The sequence below is a fragment of the Morone saxatilis genome, unplaced genomic scaffold (assembly GCF_004916995.1).
Source record: "Morone saxatilis isolate NCDOM2014 unplaced genomic scaffold, NCSU_SB_2.0 Contig17, whole genome shotgun sequence".
NCBI lineage: Eukaryota > Metazoa > Chordata > Actinopteri > Moronidae > Morone > Morone saxatilis.
In genome coordinates this window covers 15,163,453-15,181,501 of record NW_023339729.1, presented here as the reverse complement: position 1 = coordinate 15,181,501, position 18,049 = coordinate 15,163,453, and the positions used below count along the sequence as shown (strand labels likewise).

The 18,049-nt window shown below is 38.0% G+C and overlaps 2 protein-coding genes across 2 annotated transcripts in view; one reads left to right on the top strand and one right to left on the bottom strand.

The window, feature by feature from the left end:
- The window catches only part of camk2d2 (calcium/calmodulin-dependent protein kinase (CaM kinase) II delta 2), a 40,705-nt gene extending 33,502 nt beyond the window's left edge, over nt 1-7,203 (top strand). Inside the window, exons 15-22 of the mRNA XM_035659728.1 lie at nt 237-281; nt 702-750; nt 1,932-1,952; nt 2,350-2,425; nt 2,520-2,614; nt 4,000-4,228; nt 5,049-5,171; nt 5,472-7,203. Coding sequence (XP_035515621.1) covers nt 237-281; nt 702-750; nt 1,932-1,952; nt 2,350-2,425; nt 2,520-2,614; nt 4,000-4,228; nt 5,049-5,127 — 594 coding nt within the window. The 3' untranslated portion in view covers nt 5,128-5,171; nt 5,472-7,203. The remainder of the gene's footprint in view (nt 1-236; nt 282-701; nt 751-1,931; nt 1,953-2,349; nt 2,426-2,519; nt 2,615-3,999; nt 4,229-5,048; nt 5,172-5,471) is intronic.
- Nucleotides 7,204-7,965: 762 nt separating this feature from the next.
- ank2a (ankyrin 2a, neuronal) overlaps nt 7,966-18,049 on the bottom strand; it is a 63,065-nt gene continuing 52,981 nt past the window's right edge. Inside the window, exons 41-50 of the mRNA XM_035659727.1 lie at nt 17,630-18,049; nt 16,977-16,996; nt 16,561-16,693; nt 13,124-15,301; nt 12,553-12,642; nt 12,018-12,101; nt 11,606-11,770; nt 11,309-11,482; nt 10,980-11,071; nt 7,966-10,025 (exon numbers count right to left, since the gene is read on the bottom strand). Coding sequence (XP_035515620.1) covers nt 9,818-10,025; nt 10,980-11,071; nt 11,309-11,482; nt 11,606-11,770; nt 12,018-12,101; nt 12,553-12,642; nt 13,124-15,301; nt 16,561-16,693; nt 16,977-16,996; nt 17,630-18,049 — 3,564 coding nt within the window. The 3' untranslated portion in view covers nt 7,966-9,817. The remainder of the gene's footprint in view (nt 10,026-10,979; nt 11,072-11,308; nt 11,483-11,605; nt 11,771-12,017; nt 12,102-12,552; nt 12,643-13,123; nt 15,302-16,560; nt 16,694-16,976; nt 16,997-17,629) is intronic.

Genomic DNA, 18,049 nt, shown 5'->3' with positions numbered 1-18,049 from the left:
TTTTTGTTATTTCATGTCAGATACATTGTGATAGATAGATTTATAGGTAAGTGTATGTATGTAGACAGACAGACAGACAGACAGACAGACAGATCAAAATGTGATAATTCCATTTCAATTCTGAAAATACACACAAACACATTTCCTTTAGCAGTTTCTGTGCCATCATCCTACCTTTTCTAGCCTTCTTTAGCTATTTCTTCCCTCAAGTTCTCTGTCGTTTGTTGTCTCTTTAGGAACCACAGACAACTGTGATCCACAACCCCGTGGATGGAAATAAGGTATTAGAACAAAATCACCATTTTCATTGTTCGTTGCATTTATTGATATCAAAGCTGTTTGTACTACCTTTTCCTTATGCATGCCCTTATCTTGTACTGTACTGTTGTTATATAATCAACTGTTAATAAATTATGTTCATCTGAGCATTCTGGTGGGTGAGGGGTTAAGACCCTAACCATGTAATCTCAACATCCCTGATTTAAGCCCAGTCAGGGACCTTTGTTGCATGTCCCTGCTCTTGTTCCCTGTCAGCTATATTGCAATACAATTTAAATGCAAAAAAAAAGCATCCAAAATACAGAAAATCTGAGTTTACAAGAGCATTTGAAACTGTAACTTGTGACATGTGATCAATTGTACTATCATTATCGATACACATATTACATATACAAAATCTGTAGGTTGTCATTTTTTGTCAGGAGTCCATTGAGAGTGCCAACACCACCATAGAGGATGAGGATGTTAAAGGTAGGGCAACTTGTGTTTTGGTCTGATGTACCTACTTACAGTCCTCACCTACAGTGTGATGTTACAACTATCGGCCCTCACCCTTTCCAATCAGACTGATCACTCCTTTGTATGTTTTTCTTCATTCTATTTTGCAACACAGTTTGAAATGCACAGCAAGTTATCTACTGCAACCGCCCCTTTGGCTGTCAGCTCCTCTTGCAAAATGCAGTCCGCCCTGTTCTTTTTCTGTCCTATCCTCCCTCGCATCCTCAAGTTTCTCCCATCTTATGCCAATACAGAAAATTTGTTAACACTGCTTTTTCTATTTTTTTGCATACCTTTTTAATGTTTACGGTATTACTAAATGCTTCTCCTTTCTTTTTTCTTCCATTCTTTGTGTTTTTTTTTAATATATTAATGTTTTCCTCCATCCTGCATTTGCCCATACATATATATGTGTGTATATATATATATATATATATATATATGCTTTAAACAACCCTTATTTGTTACATACCCCACCCAACACATGCACACTTGACACCTAATCACACAAACCCATCCATGTAATATCTGACAGCCCTTCGTCTGGGCAGCTTAGTGAGCGGTATCTTGAGCTCTAAGAGCCGTTCCTCACAGATGTCTGATTCAAGGCAGACTCCCACCTCCTCAGTCCAGAGTAAGTCCCTCCACAGTGGGAGAGATGCCCTGTTTTGTGCCCCCTATTGTTACCCAGTCATAACTGGAAGAATGTGTTCTGTGTCTCAAATGGTGTGCTCTCCTGATGTTGAACTCACTCCCTTGGCTTAGATAAGTGAGTGTTTGATAGTCTATAGTTTAGGATCATTGGTCCTTACACTGCACTATTCCCTCTCCAGTGATATAAAACCTTTTTGATTTTGACCCCTAAATATCTGCTCCTTCCGTCTGATTTAATCTTTTGTATTTGAATCAAAGATATATTTGTGTCTTTTAGATACAGATGCTGTTCTCACTTCTCTAGTTGCCCTCTGTTTGACTTACCCAAACACTGACTCACACAGTAGAAAGCTGACTCACATACACACTGATGTACACACACTGTGTTTTAGCTTATGGTTATGAAGGCAATGGAGCTGAAGTACTGATTTATATATTTCTTTACTATTTAACATGTCTTTTTGTTTCACAAATTAAGTAATTTTTTTAATATCCCCCAGCCTGCACCAATAACAATAAAGGTAACTGTCAATATTACTTAGTCGAAACTGCTTTTTTAGCAAATACTTGCATCTGAGCATTGGTTTGTCTTTGTTCATTTTGAGCTTTGTTGGGTGAAAAGAATCGTGTCATCCTGCATTTTCCTGCCTGATATCACTATTAGTCATGGGAGGCTTTCTTGTTGTTTTGTTACTCAGAAATTAAATAACAATTTTGTGAAATACTTATGAGCGCCTTCCATTTCTAATAAGTTTGAAATCCTGCTAATTCGTAGACTAGAATCTATTTAAAGCTGATTTGATGTCAGATTTCCTTTATCTGCACTCAGACTGACATTTGCCTGAAACACAGTAACAACTAGCATTTTTTTTACATCAGTTTGTGTGGTTGATGATGTTCTGTGATCTTGTGTTGTAGCTCGCAAACAGGAAATTATCAAAGTAACTGAGCAGTTGATTGAGTCTATCAACAATGGAGACTTTGAGTCCTATGCGTAAGTTTCTCTTTCTCTGCATTTGCACAGTATAACATCTAACTAGCTATAATGACTTCATTTGCTGATTCTATATTCTTTTTTGGTGTAACAGGAAGATTTGTGATCCTGGCCTAACTTCCTTTGAGCCTGAGGCCCTGGGCAACCTGGTGGAAGGACATGACTTCCATCGCTTTTACTTTGAGAATGGTGAGTTCAAAAACATTAATCATGAAACTGGCAAAAAGCAAATGTTAGCAGCAGCATCAGGGCAGTTGTATGTGACCTGAAACGGTCACATTTTACAAAATAGATAAATAAAATAGCTAATTAAAGTACACTACCAGCAGTAGTCAAACTGAGAGGGAATTTATCACAATGTGAAATGCTTGCTCGTGCTACTGTTGTCCGGAGCAGTTGAAATATGCTGTAGCTGTGGGTCTGTGGTTGCTCCAAAAGGTGCAAGTAGCCAGCTGGCTCTGCACCCAAACTTTCCACTGAAAATAAGGATCCTTGGAAGGATCAACTGCATTGTTCAGTTGTTGTTTAAGTTTTTGCAGCTGTTTTGGAGATAACTAATAAACAATTTGCTGAATGATGTAATGTGTGAGTTGCTTGCTCTGAAAGCATGGTAGGAAAAGCTTTTGGTTTGATTTTCAGGGGCGAGAACTAAACACATATATATGTAGCATGTCACTGAAATACAATAGCTAGCATGTGCACTAAAATGACGTTTTAAGTGAGATTTTGTGACACAATGTAATGTTTGGGCAGAACATCATCAACATATGCAGTAACACACAATAGCAAGTTCCTCCTTGTAAGAACTATATATGCATACAGAAAAATCAGCCAATCAGGAACAGCTGCAGAGGCAGGTCATAAGCGTAATCAATTGATGGGAAGCAGGTTTGCAGAGGTGCAGTTAGCCCAGTGGTCAGGCGATAAGGAGCCATTATGTACAGAGAGAGAGAAAATACCCAAATACTGCACACAAATGTGTTTCATTGCTTTAAGTTAATTGGTAGGAATTACATTTTTTTATTGATATCAGTATTTTAAAAATAAGAAATAGAAAATAGTGCTATAATGCATTAGTGGGTATGGGCTAAATGGTATGATATCCTTTATATTAATTTTTTTTTTCTATATCAATATTTAGTCCTATCAGTTTACAGTTCATGCTGGTACACCACAAGGTCATGGCGGTGATTATGAACTAACCTTGGAGCATAAAATCACTAATGAATAATGACTGCTATAAATGGCCAAATGTCCTCAGTCTGGGTAAAAATAGTTCAGATAAACCAGATATGTCCTAGAAACCTCAATCACTTGGCAAGCCAGTGCTTGTCCACTATCCAACCTCAACATATGGAGACTTTTACTTCCTCTTGTTTTCACGTCAGTTAGCGTTCCTTTTAAGGTAGGGTCAGTGTTTTGCTTTTGAACAGTCAAGCAGCTGTATTAGAATTTCCCAAACCATCCTCACTCAACCAGGTGTTTGAAGTGATAGGACAATATCTATATTCCTTTAATATGTGATACTAAGTGACTTTTTCTCCCTTTAATCATCCATTTTGTCTCCCTTCCAGCCCTTTCCAAAGGCAATAAGCCGGTGCACACCATCCTCTTGAACCCACATGTGCACCTAATTGGGGAAAATGCAGCCTGCATCGCCTATATTCGACTGACCCAGTACATGGATGCTGGCGGCATGCCCCGCACCATGCAGTCTGAGGAGACACGCGTGTGGCATCGTCGCGACGGCAAGTGGCAGAACATCCACTTCCACCGCTCCGGCTCGCCCAGCATCCCCTCCCAGTAAGAATCACACAGTAGCTATACTAAACAGGAGCTGAAGATCTTGTTTTTTTGTGACCTCTACTGGTTTATTTTCCACTTTGCTGCAGTGATGTAGGTGTGCTCTAGGGTGTGGTCAGTACACTATGACATCACTGTTGGGTGCAACTGAGCACACCCAATCACATCCATTAAAGGTGCAACAGACAAACTAGAGAGTGCAGTGAAATATTGTTGTTCAGCCTGGTGTTAAGTTACTCTTTTGAGTAGACTAACCATGTGGGAATTTTCCAGTCACTAAGCCCCGCCCCCTTGGTACTGTTTCTACACCTGATAAGATTTCCATCCTTGCATGATACATGGAGTCTATTTAAAGCTAACCGATTTCATCTTTCACAAAATTTGCAGTAATTTCTAAAGGCTTCTCATTTCTAGATGGCTAGATTTTGTCAGCTAGAATTTTGATCATTCTTAGTTTGGTAGCTTAAGCTAATACTAGCACTAACAGTAAGACATAGCTGAAAACTCTCCAGCTGACCTTTTAGTATTTCCAGCTGACTTTTTTTAAAAACAAGAACCTGTAAAGGGTTAAGATGAATTAAATAAGGTAGATTTAAAAATTAAAATGCAATGATAAAATGACTATAAAATACAGGTCTAACGATAGTAAGAAGTTATACTAAAAACAAATAAAATAAATTAAGAAAGCAGGCAGAAATAGAAAACAAGTAATACAAGAAAAAGTATATATATTTTATATATTTCTATATTTTAGAGCAGGAAAAGCATCAGTGTTAATGACAGCTCTTTTCTGTTTACTTGATATTTTCACTCATTCTAGTTGTTTGACCTCTACCTGGGTAAACGTTGAGAACTACCTGAGGGCACCAAACGTGAACATGACTAACTATGAATCATGAAGGTGTTGTTGAAGTTGCCCCACCAGGTGCAACAAAAGTGACAGGCGAGTAAACGAGATGTTAATCAAGCACAGTCCGTACACACCCGCACATTCATGAGAGGAGGTCTAATTAGGAAAATAACTGAAAACACCTGTATGGGTGGATCATAGGTGTGTAAGGGATATTCCCAGTAAGTAATGCCAGTAAGCCAGAATGCCCATTGGTATTGTTTCATTAATTGTATCTATGTTATTCCTGCTCGTACAGTGAAAGAGTTTCCACTGGTCTGATAATTTCTTTAGATTACTTCATTTTCATTACCCTGTTAATTCACATTTATGTTCTCTCTCTTGTTTTTGCAGTTAATGGAATATCAACATGTGGTCAAAAAAAAGAAAAAAAAAAAATCCCATCAGCAAATCTAGCAGGGCAGTCAACTAGCCAACCTATGACTGCTCTCTGACCTTTGACCCTTCTATAAGGACATGACATCGCACAGGACACAAGTATTAATACATTTTACTGTTATGGCATTTTATTAATGGACATCATTCAAACCCACCACCGGGTGGCTGCACACAGTATTTGGACATTATGAAACGAGCATATTGATTAACATTTTTTTGTTTGTTTTTTAAGATGTTTTGGTATGCATTTTAAATATAAAATAGAGATGTTTAAAAATCTACTACTGTAACCTCTCCGAAAAATTAGTTCTGTATTTTTATGTGTATTTATGTGTGTGCAATACAAAAACATTTGGGAGATCAGAATGTTAAAATTCAGCTTGCTTTAGTTCTGGTGATGTATATACATTGTGATTGTTGATAACAAAAACAAAAACAAACATTGAAATTGCTATTCTTGCTATCAGAGGAATTAAGAGTTTACGTAAAATCCAGTTTATGAGCTACATTTATGTTTGCTATGAGCTAAGTCATACTGTTTGAATTGTCCGATTTCAACCTATAATACTAATTTAAAATGTAAAGAAAAGCAGAGCAGCTTACACTTTGCATTGATGATATGTTTGCCTTTATATCAGTGAAATAAGAAATAAGAGAATGTAGCATATATGTAATATATGAAAATCCAAGACTATTGTGTAGTGCATGGGGGGGGGGGATATTGTAAGTAAGATCATATGAAACTATAATATCTTCTGTTTGATTTGTGAATCACTGACTTGTTTGTTTGCGTTTGTTAATGTTGTGCATCAGTCCTGTCCCAAATGTTTCTAATGTCCACAGTTATGGTTAACATCAAGCGTAAATATCAAAACCTCATATCTAAGTGGAGGAAAAGTAAACTCCCGGTTGCTGAAGCACCCCTTACATTTTGTATAAAAATGAGAAGAAAACAAGCTCATTTTTCATAATGTTTGTACTTGTATTGTATGACTGTATGTAGGGTTTCTGTTGTCATTTTATTCTTGTCATTTCCAGTGTGTTACTCTGCCAATTGCACAGAGAAAGTGGAGATGATGAAGATGGAGCAAAGGCACTATAGTCTTTACCTTTAGTCAGGTTATGTGTTAATCTGACGGTTGGGCTTATAAATCTGGAAGCGTCATAAAAGCATTGGATTGAAGAACGTTGCAGTCAGACAAGAGGATGGTAAGACAGCAGTGAAGGAGTCAAATGAGAATTGGATTGTAATACATGTTGGGATGTCTTCCTTGACGATCAGTGCTTCGACCAGCCAGTGGTCTCCTTCTCACTGCAGGACAATGCCAGTGTCTTCGTCATCCTTACTGTTTACTCTTTTCAATTGGTTGGTCTCTTCTTTTTTAAGGGGAAAATATGATAAACATTTCTTTAAACGAAACGTATGATGTCAATGCAATGCACCACTCCTTATATGGTGTGTACCCGTTGCCAGCACGGCAATGGATGGCTTAAGATGTTTAAGAAATAAATAAATCAGCTAAAAGGTGTGATAATGAATGAGTTTTACCTTGTTTTGTGTTGCTGGTTAATCATTATCACCTTAGTGCGGAGATGGAGTGTGTGTGTGTTATAACTTGAAGTTAATTATTTGAAATAGTTCTTTGTGTTCTTTGCTTTATCCCAATAAACTGATATACAGACGTGATATTAGTCTAAAAGAAATGTATAGGTGCAGGTGCTGTCTTGGCTAAAACTTAGATAAAAGCTAAAACACTTAAAGTTGGTTAGTAAAATGATCGGTTTTACCCTCTTTACCTCTGTGGTAATAAGGCAACTGGGGACAAATCTGGTTTACATACATAGAAAATAAGGATTTTTTGTAATAGTGTAAACATTTAGACATTATGTATTTAAAGGCAGGTAAGTTGTAAGGTACAAAACCAAAAGAGATTAATGATTAAACTCCTTTAGAAATGGCTGCTGCCTCGTTCATATCAAGTGACATTTCTCCCCAGGGAACTGATGTGAGTGTCTTAAGAAATGAGGTGCGGCCTTATGGAGTGGTCGACCCTGCTGCCTTGGAATTAAATGGATTATAATAGATTATCACTTTTAAGGCTTTAGAATTGCGAAAACTCCATAATGTAACTATAATTATTCAATTATATTATTAAATCTATTATATTTCTATATCAAATTGAATACTGATGTTCATTAGTATCTGCGGCTGGGAATCTACCTCTGAGCCCAGCTGGGGGGCAGCACCACGTCTGGTGTGTTTAGATGGCAGAGCAGCAGTTAGTTGATTAAAGACGAAAAACATGCACTGTGATTTTATGTGTCTTTACTTTTTTTTTTTTATAGGTTTGCTATAATACACACTGTGTACTAAAGCAAATATAGTATTTTATTGTACGTTTGAGTTAGCAAGTGAAAAACAACAGCACAAATTCACAAGATACAAAACTACATTTGTAGACTTTTATTCTCTATCAGCCATAGACACACTGCAGCCATTTTTTGTCTTTTTGAATTTTGATACAGTAATACATGCCCTATAGATATTTATATATGCATTGTATATGTGTATAACTGTCATCATCACAGAAAAGGGATGCTGATTTAAATTAAAAGCATACCTGTCACAGTGAACTTCCACTAGTTTGCATTTTACATTTTTCTAAATCACAAAGTAAACAGTGATAGTGAAATAAATACATTACATGTTGTAGATACATACAGTAGCGATGCTCAGAGCTGTGAATAATGCTATATTTAAGCTCTCAACCTGCTTCATTACGTGTGTAACGTAATCTTGTATTTTATCATCTGTCCCGCCAACATGAGACTCTCTCTGTGAACAAGATATATTGTACCTCTCATATCCTGTGCACAAAAGCATGGAGGTGTTCCCTCCTGACATTCAGGAGTGCAAATGCGGTTTGTGTAAAATAAATCTTTCTTTTCTTTGCTGACACTAGCACACACTCTTTTACTACACTTACAGACTCATTCACTCGCAAACACACACCACACAACTGCCAACACCTGGTCCAACACTTTCTTGTTTAAAAGACAAACTAATAAAAGATTAAAACATGAAATAAAAGCAAAAACACCTGATCACCTTACCACAAATGCCATATCAGAGAAGTGTCTCCAAAACAGCTGTGATGATTTAGTCACCAGTGACAAATTCAATAAATAGATAGAAACCTCTCACTGATATTCAAACAAAGCTTAAATAAGTCCTCTATACTCACTAGTAAATTAAACTCAAAATTAAAAAAAAACAAAACTGTAAAATAAAACATCTTCAAATAACTAAATAATTTTGACAATAACCTCTTCAAACAAGCTGATAATGCAGTATGTAACTCAACACATGCATGGACACATACATTACCTACAGTACAGCCTCACTCACATCCACCATTCATACAGTATGAGTAAAGATCAACAATTTAAAATTCCAAAAAAACTAATAGAATCAAACATAATAACAGAATGAAAGACACACACAGAAGGGAAAGAAAGGCAGAAGGGCAATCCATAGAACTACAAAGCAGTCAAAGCTAGGATCATAATGACAGACGTTGATTAGTCATGCCTGCTCTACTTCACACAAGTGATTATTAATTCCTAGGCTACTGATGTCAGTAATGTCTATATTATAGATAATATATAATTCCCAAAGACAGATTACACATAGCCTACACAAAACACAGCAGCAGCAGTTAAATTCAGTGTCGATACGGTCTGGTTTTCTCTGTGTGACATCTTGACCACCTGAATCAAAAGAGCGGAGAGGCTAGTACAGTGAGTGAGACAGTTTTTAAGCAAGGAATATCTGAGAAACTCTGGTTGTGAGAGGCAGTGTAGTGTGAGATATATTGTCTTTCAGTCCAAGCACCTACTCAGAGAGTAGTACCAGTATTTTGCAGGAAAAGTGTTCTCTTTGACTTCAGGAGGTTTGTGAGTTAGTTGATGTGAATTGTATTCCTGTTTTCTTTTTGTTGTTGCTCTACCACAGCATCAAGACAAAAAATATCACAGACAATTCTGACATGGAAAGTAAAATAAATCAGGAAAACATCAGAAGGCTCTCTTTGGTCACAAAAAGGCAAAACAACATCAGAACATGAAAAGAAAATCATGAATACGTTATAGAAGCCAGGGAAGAAAACTCCAAATTGTGAACAAAAGGTCATCTTCCACGACTTAAATGGGAAGACTGTGGTAGCTTTGAGGTGCACACTAGGATTGCATGTGGCTAATGCATAGGATCAGGGGGGAGCTGGGGAGAGTGTTACATTCTTCTACTCTTCCTCATCCTCATCATCCTCATCATTGTCCTCCTTTTCTTCTTCATAGTAGCGGTGAAAGAGCTGGCGGAGATGCTGCTGTAGATCATGTGGTTTCGACCCTTTTCTGGGGTTGTCCACTTGCTCTAGAAGGACCTGTTTGCGCTGCCCAGCTCCCTTCACCACTGTTCGTCTGAGGGTGCGACCTTTACGCATGCGGGCCCTTGAGAGGGAGCAAAGAGGGAGTGGAAATAAACAGAGGAAGACAGGTCAGCTCTGTGGAAATTAAATTAATGGAACAGATACTTGAGAAGGATATTTGTAAGTACAGTATATGCTATGGTATAGAAACAAAACATCCACAAATGATATCATGCTTTGTAAATCCAACATTCAATTGTGATCACATGCACAGCTACTTCATAGCTACTTTCTAGCTGCAGAAACCTAAAGATGATGTTATTAAGCACTTTAAACAGGCTAATGATCAATTTGAGATTCAATGTGGTAGCACATTCATGACAATTGCATATAATCTTCTTTTTTCCTTTGAGTTGTGTAGATATGTTTGTATATCTGTCATTGCCAGCCTTTATAAACCTTGTTGATGGCAAGGTGCCACCAGTGAGGCACCTATTAGATTGAACACACTTTGTGTTGCTTTGCTTCCTGTTAAGCACCTTAATTATGAGGAATACTTAAGATTATCTGGCACTTACAGTGTGCTTGCTCTTGCTCTCTCAATTCTCAACTTGCTCTTGGTCACAATTTAAAATATACAGTAAACACAACAAATAATATTAGAAATAACAATATAAATGATATAATAAAACTATGACTTACTAAATCACACATTAACTGAACCACACTCGAATGTTACCGATGTAAAACTATGATATGCTATCTGCAAACCTGCTCCATTAAATAGTGTGAACTGCATTCACAATGACAACATATCTCATCAGGTTAATTTCCTGTTGATTATGAATACATTTTACAGTACACTGCTTGACTAAGTGGTTAATGATAACAGCCACAGCAAACATTAGTCAATATTAGAAAAACTAATAAACCTACAGCACAGCTATCATTGTAAGAAATGTCACTCACAAAATACAAGTAGACACACACACACACACACACACACTAAAACAGGTGTACTCCAGCACTCACACACCTCCTGACCACAGTTCCATCTTCTTTGACAGTCTCCCTCTCTACCACATGAGGGAGCTCTGTTCTGCTAAAACCACTTATATAACCTAGTGCCTGGTGGCATGAAAAGAAGAAAACAGTGTTCACTTAATTTGGAAAGATTTAAAAAAAATGGAGACCTGGTACCTTTCCATGTGCCTGTAAAATAATTGGTTGTTGAGCCACAAGTTATTGACAGTATTATGCTTCTATCTTAAATATATTTAAAGGCCCTATCACATACAGTGTATCAGGTATAGTACAAGTGGTCATTGTAAGGGAATAATGATGACAAGGTTACAACAAACAAACCTGTTTGAAGTCGTCTTGGGCTGAGGGAAGGTCAGAAGCCAAAGATGGATCACCCTGGTGTGTCATTGTCCTTTCACCCTCCACCACTGTTGTCCTTTCTACGCGACTGACCTTACAACCTTCAGCTGTCTCTTGCCTTGATGTTGATAAACCTTCGCATTCAGCAAATGTTACCTATGTCAGAAGAAAATGTAATCAGTTTGTTAAATAATTTACTATCAATTACCATAGCCAATATACATGTTTTTTTTTCTGTAAAAAAAAGAGATTGTGAAGACTATGACACAGCACACACACCTCTGTGTAGTCTCCCTCACTCTTCAGAAGAGTCCGCTTCACCACCTTAGAATATCCATCTCCTTCTGCCATACTGATGGATCCCTGGGGAGCTCCTTCTAAGGACACCTGTTCATCCTCCAGACCGTCCACGGAAACACACTTTCGAATAATTTTACGGGTGACCTAAGGAAGACAACATGAGCAAAAACTATTAGGTGTTGATCTATTTAAACCAAATGACATGATTTGTTGCAAACATTCCCGAAACCAATGTTTTCTGTCTCTGAATGAAATGGGGTAACAGTACAACAGAAAGCCTTTGGTATTGCGGCAAAATCGTATATTTAAAGTTTTACTGGCTGTTGTCGCTACCCATTTAAATATGAACATGTGATATGTGTATGAGAGCTCATATTGAATCTTGCTTTACCTTTTTGACAACTAGATGCCCATTTTCATCTTTGTACTTTTCTTCCGTCACTGACTGAGTGGGGAGGTCAGGCATTTCATCAGCCTATAAGGAAAACAAGACAAAAAATATTCAGAATGCTAACTTCAGTGTGAGATTTACTTGTTTAATTCTCCACTTCAAAGGTGTTAGTGTCAAATGTTAAAGAAAAAATAGGATACAAAATGTTTAGGTAGCGGTTCAGTAAGAGAATAGAGGCTTTGGGATACAGGAAACAAACTTGCATTCTCAGGGAGAAAAGGTTACAGTAGGCTGACAAATAAACCAACAGAGAAGTGCTCACAGCAGCAAAAAACACCACCGTGATGTATGCAAATCAAGTGCCCAAAATTAATCTTCAAACACAACTTTTTTTACCCAGTTTGATGAGACTAAAGGTTGTTAGACAGTAAACATTTTAACTTCACAGTAGAAGCCTAGCCTGGTAAAAGTTTCACTGCAAAGTTGCACCCTCCATGCTTATTTAAAACGCCATCAGTCATGCTAAATTAGATACCTGAATGACAACTCTCCTTCGCACTATTCTGGTGGTCAAAAATTCATCATCTGAACTTTCTGACATTGATCCGAGTTCTGCTGTGATTTCCTGACCAAGCAACACAAACCCATTAAAATTGAATGAATGAAAATATATGAATGCTATGGTTGCAGCAAAGCAAGCAATAAGCAGAATGATATGGTGCACTTTCCATTGATTTAGAGTATTTTACAGTACATTTTCATATCTTACATTGGAAAGTACAACATGGCAGTCTGTAACTTGGATAAAGATTTTTTGCAAAAGTCCATGCTTTTACTTAGTTAAAAAAATAATGTGCTTATTGCTGGTGAAAAAACATGTAGTTTATATCATTACTGTGAGTGATACGGCTGGTTACAGGTAGCAAAGTAACATGCTGAGTCAGGACAGGTTAAATATGATATCAAAACAAAATAAGGGTTTTAGATCCCATCCATGTGGCCAGAGGGTTAGCAGTCATTCCTTTCTGAAGCAAATATAGTATTTGGTTAAGCTCAGCTGTGGGAAAAGCTTGCAGGTTAGGGTGGTTAACTAAATCTCATCTTACCCTTGTTAGATATTTATCAGTATCATCATATGACCCAATTTCACAGACAGGAGGCGGTTGTGAAGCCTCGCACAAGGTGAATTCTTCATCCGATGCTTCTGAATAGTGTAACAATTGTTCGTTCTCTTCATATAAATTATGAAGAGGCTCATGGACAGAAGGAGCATCCTCATAATCTTCACTTCCAGAGGACAACAGGACTCTTTCATTCACCTTTTCTAGCACTGTAGGATGGCTGAGATGCTCATGGGGCTGATCTCCAATTGACCTAGTACATGGACCAGCTTCATCGGGTTCAGTCTCTGAGAAATCTGATGCAGCTTGTTTGGCGTCAAAATAAGGGTCTGGGTCAGAGTATTCAAAGGTTGGGCTGTCTGCACCACTATGCACAACTTCTGCGTATTCTGGAGGCATGTGGATGTAGATGGTTGTGATAGAACGGGTCTCTGCATACCCGGGTGGGATGCTGTACTCCTCATCAGAGGTTGATGAAGTCATCTCTGCTTTAAGTTTAATTGAAGTTGGCTGAAAACACTCAGAGTCTACTGGAGTCAGAGACTCTTCTGATTGCGGTCCACTGGTCCTTGGCTTATCCTCATCTGAGGATGTCTCTAAGTTTCCTGGGGAGGGGTACGGTATCAGTTCTTCAAAGCAAAAATGTCTTGCAGATGTAACTATCTCTGGAGTCAAATCAGAAAGAGACTGAGAAGAGAAATCTTCACTCTGACTGACTTCCACAGAAGTTGCCTCCCATAAATATGGAATTTGATTTTGGGTACTCTGTGTTGATATTTCTTCAGTCTCAGCCCTTGAGCCATTAGATAAAGTTATCTCTGCTTTTAGTGTAATTGAAGAGGGTTGAAAACCCTCAGAGTCTACTGGAGTCAGAGACTCTTCTGAATGTGGTCCACTGGTCCTTGGCTTATCCTCATCTGAGGATGTCTCTAAGTTCCCTGGGGAGGGGTACGATATCAGTTCCTCAAAGCAAAAATGTCTTGCAGATGTGACTGTCTCTGGAGTCAAATCAGAAAGCGACTGAGATGAGAAATCTTCACTCTGACTGACCTCAACAGAAGTTGCTTCCCATAAATATGGAATTTGATCTTGGGTACTCTGTGTTGATATTTCTTCAGTCTTAGCCCTTGAGTCATTAGATGATATAGCTGATTCAAGTTCATCTTGACTTTGTAAAATGTCAGTTGTAGAATCTTCCTCACAAAGATTAGCCAGAGGTTCCTCAGGTTTGTCAGATTGACTCTTTGCAGCTTCCTCGGGGGAAGTCACTGCAGAAAATGTCTCAGTAGAATTTTTATCATATTTGCTGGACTGATATATGTCCAATGTAAAACTTGAGTTCAGTGATGGTTCCATCACTTCACAAAATCTTTGAGGAGATTCAGGAATTAAAGGGGAGTCGGTAGGAGATACAGGACTATCTTTACAAATAACAAGACTTGATGGTTTACTTGTCTCAGAGGATTTTGTTAGATCAGGAGTGACTGGGACTTTTTCAGGTTCATCTTGAATGGATGTCTGGAAATGTGTAGGCTCTGTGACTGCTAAATTTGTGTGGTTAGTATCTTCTGCAGGCTGTATAACACATAACATGCTAACTTTCTGGGTATCAGTATCTTCTGTAGGGCATTGATCTTTAGGTGAAAGGTATTCAAAGTTGTAAGTATGATCACTTTCAGGGCTTTCATCACTGGATTCTGACAGAGCTGGATCAAGTGTCTCTGGTCTAAACTTAAGTTTCATCTCCTCCAGATCTGACAGCAGTTGGTCAAGCTGAGGGGACCCAGACCCTGGTGGCGTTGGAGTGGACTTTGAGGACATGATCATTTGGTCATCTAGACCATCTTGAGCCGTTTGACAGAATGAGTCTGGGGTCACAGAGCTTGGTTTAGCAAAGCCACAATTTTCACTTTGTTTGGAGAATGACATCTTTTCATCTTTTTGCTGTGGTAAGCAACTTAAATTGGTCAATGTGATTTCAGGTTGTGTTTTACTTAGGCCAAAGGTACCTGGAATTGGTAATTCGTGTTTTTCAGTGGAAAGTGTGTTTGGATCATGTGCCACGGATGGTGTCTCGGTTGGAAACACCTGACTCAGTCCTAAAGGAACATTTTTTTGTTTCGAAGATTCTGAAACATTTGTCTTGAAAGATGCTGTTGATACCTGCAAGAAATGATACAATGGTATGGGAAAAAAATATGAATAAATATGACCTGTGATTTATGTTGGTCATGAAACAAAGAGGCAAATGAAGCATGCATTTGTCAAGGACAGACTGGTTTTATACAGTGTCTCAAATAAGGAAATTCACTTGTAGCCCACTTGTGTTTAGGTCATTGCAGTTGGATGTTAATGACCACATACAATTTAAAACACATTACATACTACGTGTGACTGATTAAGATGCTGCAAAATTAACATATTTAAGAAATATTCTTGATATTTGGAGATATTCATTTGAAAACAATATAATTTTACAATAATAAAAACAGGGCACAAATGAACTTGAGCCAAAATCAAGATTTGGTGTAACATGAAGGTGGACATGCATCATTTTACACCCATTTGAGGTACATGGTCACTGCCCTGTTATAGCAGGGCAGGAAGCGCTGCACTTCCCATGAAAATGCTAAACCCACCAGTTCATAGAATTGGTCATAGTCAAATGCTACTCCTGTCTGTTTCACTAACAGAATTAAACATTTTTAATATCAAATCACCAACCAGTGGTCTTCTGTCACCTGCCTAGACATTTGAGATGGGAGAAAGGTGGTAGTGGCATGCAACTGTAATAAACTGAAATGGAACTTTTTTGGACATGGCTTTCACTGGGAAATTCAAACAGTCATGTTAGGAAACATTAGAGGTGCCAATGGAGTGGTATGTTTCTGTGATCTTTTTGTTAGAAAAACAGTGGGAGCATATGGCTTACAAAAAGGAAGGCAAACAGAACAGCCAGTACATGCCACTAGCTGTGGCAAGTACATCAGCTTGTTGAGACTTTTAAGGCTGTTAAGCGAAGATCTAAATAGCGCTGTGCAACGTTTTGGAACTATATAAAATTGAAATCTTCAAAAAAAAGAAAATGTATGGCACCCATGTAAGATATAATCAAAGCAGGAATCTCCTTAGGCATTATAATGGCATCATTAAGTCCACTGGTTACCTCTATCTACTAACATTCCATACCAGGACAACAAGCTCATTAAGACAGGGTCACTCTGCAGGTTCCATTAGTTGTGCTTCAATGCAAGATAATTTCTTCTAATGCAAACATGCCACAGCAAGACAGTGAAGCCACTGGCATTATTAGTGAAAGCTTGAGGAACGAGTTCTACATTCACACTGTATGTATTGCCATGTTTATTACTTTGGTAAGCAACACTGCATTCACTGCTGAGAAAGAGCTTGTGCTTTCTTACCGGCACCAATGAACTTTTGCTTTCTTCCTCACTCATGGATTTTCTTTTCATGTTCTTGGAAAACAAATCTTGAGTGTGTGTCATCTTTAATTGTGATTCAGGGTCTGTACATTTATGCTCATATACAAGTGGTCTTCATTTCACTGATTCTTGCTCTGCTTGAGTTTGTTCGTGGCAAGCCTCCTCCAGCCAGACAACATGATGAAATTAAAATTTCTGTTCTACAGATGGCATGTGACTCAACTGAGTGCAAAACTGGCTAATGCTATTTGGTCTGACCAGATCTAGTTGAGGTTATTTGCTGTCCAGGGTAGAGGCCTGACAAAAAAAGACTGGTCCTTTTTGTTTGAGGAAGGAGCTATAGGTCCTGTCTCAACAGGATGTAAATGTCAATGTGTTGCTATAACATCAAGTACTGTAGTACTGCTGTGCCTTCCTGTTGGTGGCATCGGCATTTCAGGATGAAAATGTGTCACCATAACATCAAATACTGTAGAGTGGGATAGTTATGAATCCTGTAATTGTTTGGAGTAATTAAAATGTGGCTAGGCAATGTGGCTCTGACTGATGCTAACTGTAAACTCCTAAACTTTGTTTTAATTGCAAGCCTTGTTAGACCATAGACCACATTGTCAAAAAAATTAACCTCATCAATATAATCAATATGTTCCTTTATAGACTGAATCACATATCTGCCATTAACTTCCCAGAGATGGGCTTATATATAACTCTATTATTTGCGGTAACAGTTTAACTTGGGAGATTTTAGCCACATGGCAGATGGGTTAAAACTTCATGAAAGTCTCCTATTGATTCAGGAATTTGAGTAGTAGTGGTAGATGGCCTTAGCTCAGGCAGCCAATAGTCAAGAAGTGAGTGTGTGTAGCAATGGGATATTGCTAAAAGACATGAATAGGTGCAATTTGCATCGAGGTTTAGGGTCTGGTAAAACAGATTAGTGACATATGCATGTAATAATGAGGTTAAGGAGAATTTGTGAGTCAGAAGGCACTGAACTTGTTTAATTGGGCAAACTAATCTGGAGAAAGTGTCCTCTAATCAATCAATGAGTAGGTTGAAAATGTTTTTGTGGTGTAAAACAACATTTTCCCATATATATTGGATCATACAAATGTGATATTAAATTGTTAAAGACAGGCTTGTGTCTTGCCAGGTATGCCTTAGTTGTTTTGGAGTCTGATGACATGGATTCAGCTGAGATCTTTTTTTGGGGGAGGGTTTCTTCAAAAGCAGAAGGAAATTGTTTTTCAATCCTAATACCCTGCATAATATATCCATATGTCCAAGAACTTTCAGCAGAAAGTAGTGGGGATGTACTTACAGGGTGCTTAGCTTCAATTCGTGAATAAAATGAGTCTGGTGAATCTGGTCTGTGGTCGTCAAACAAGTCCTCAAGATAAAATCCAGAATACTCAACATCTGACGTTGTTGAAATAGGTGATATGGGTCTACTGTCAGAGTACTGTAA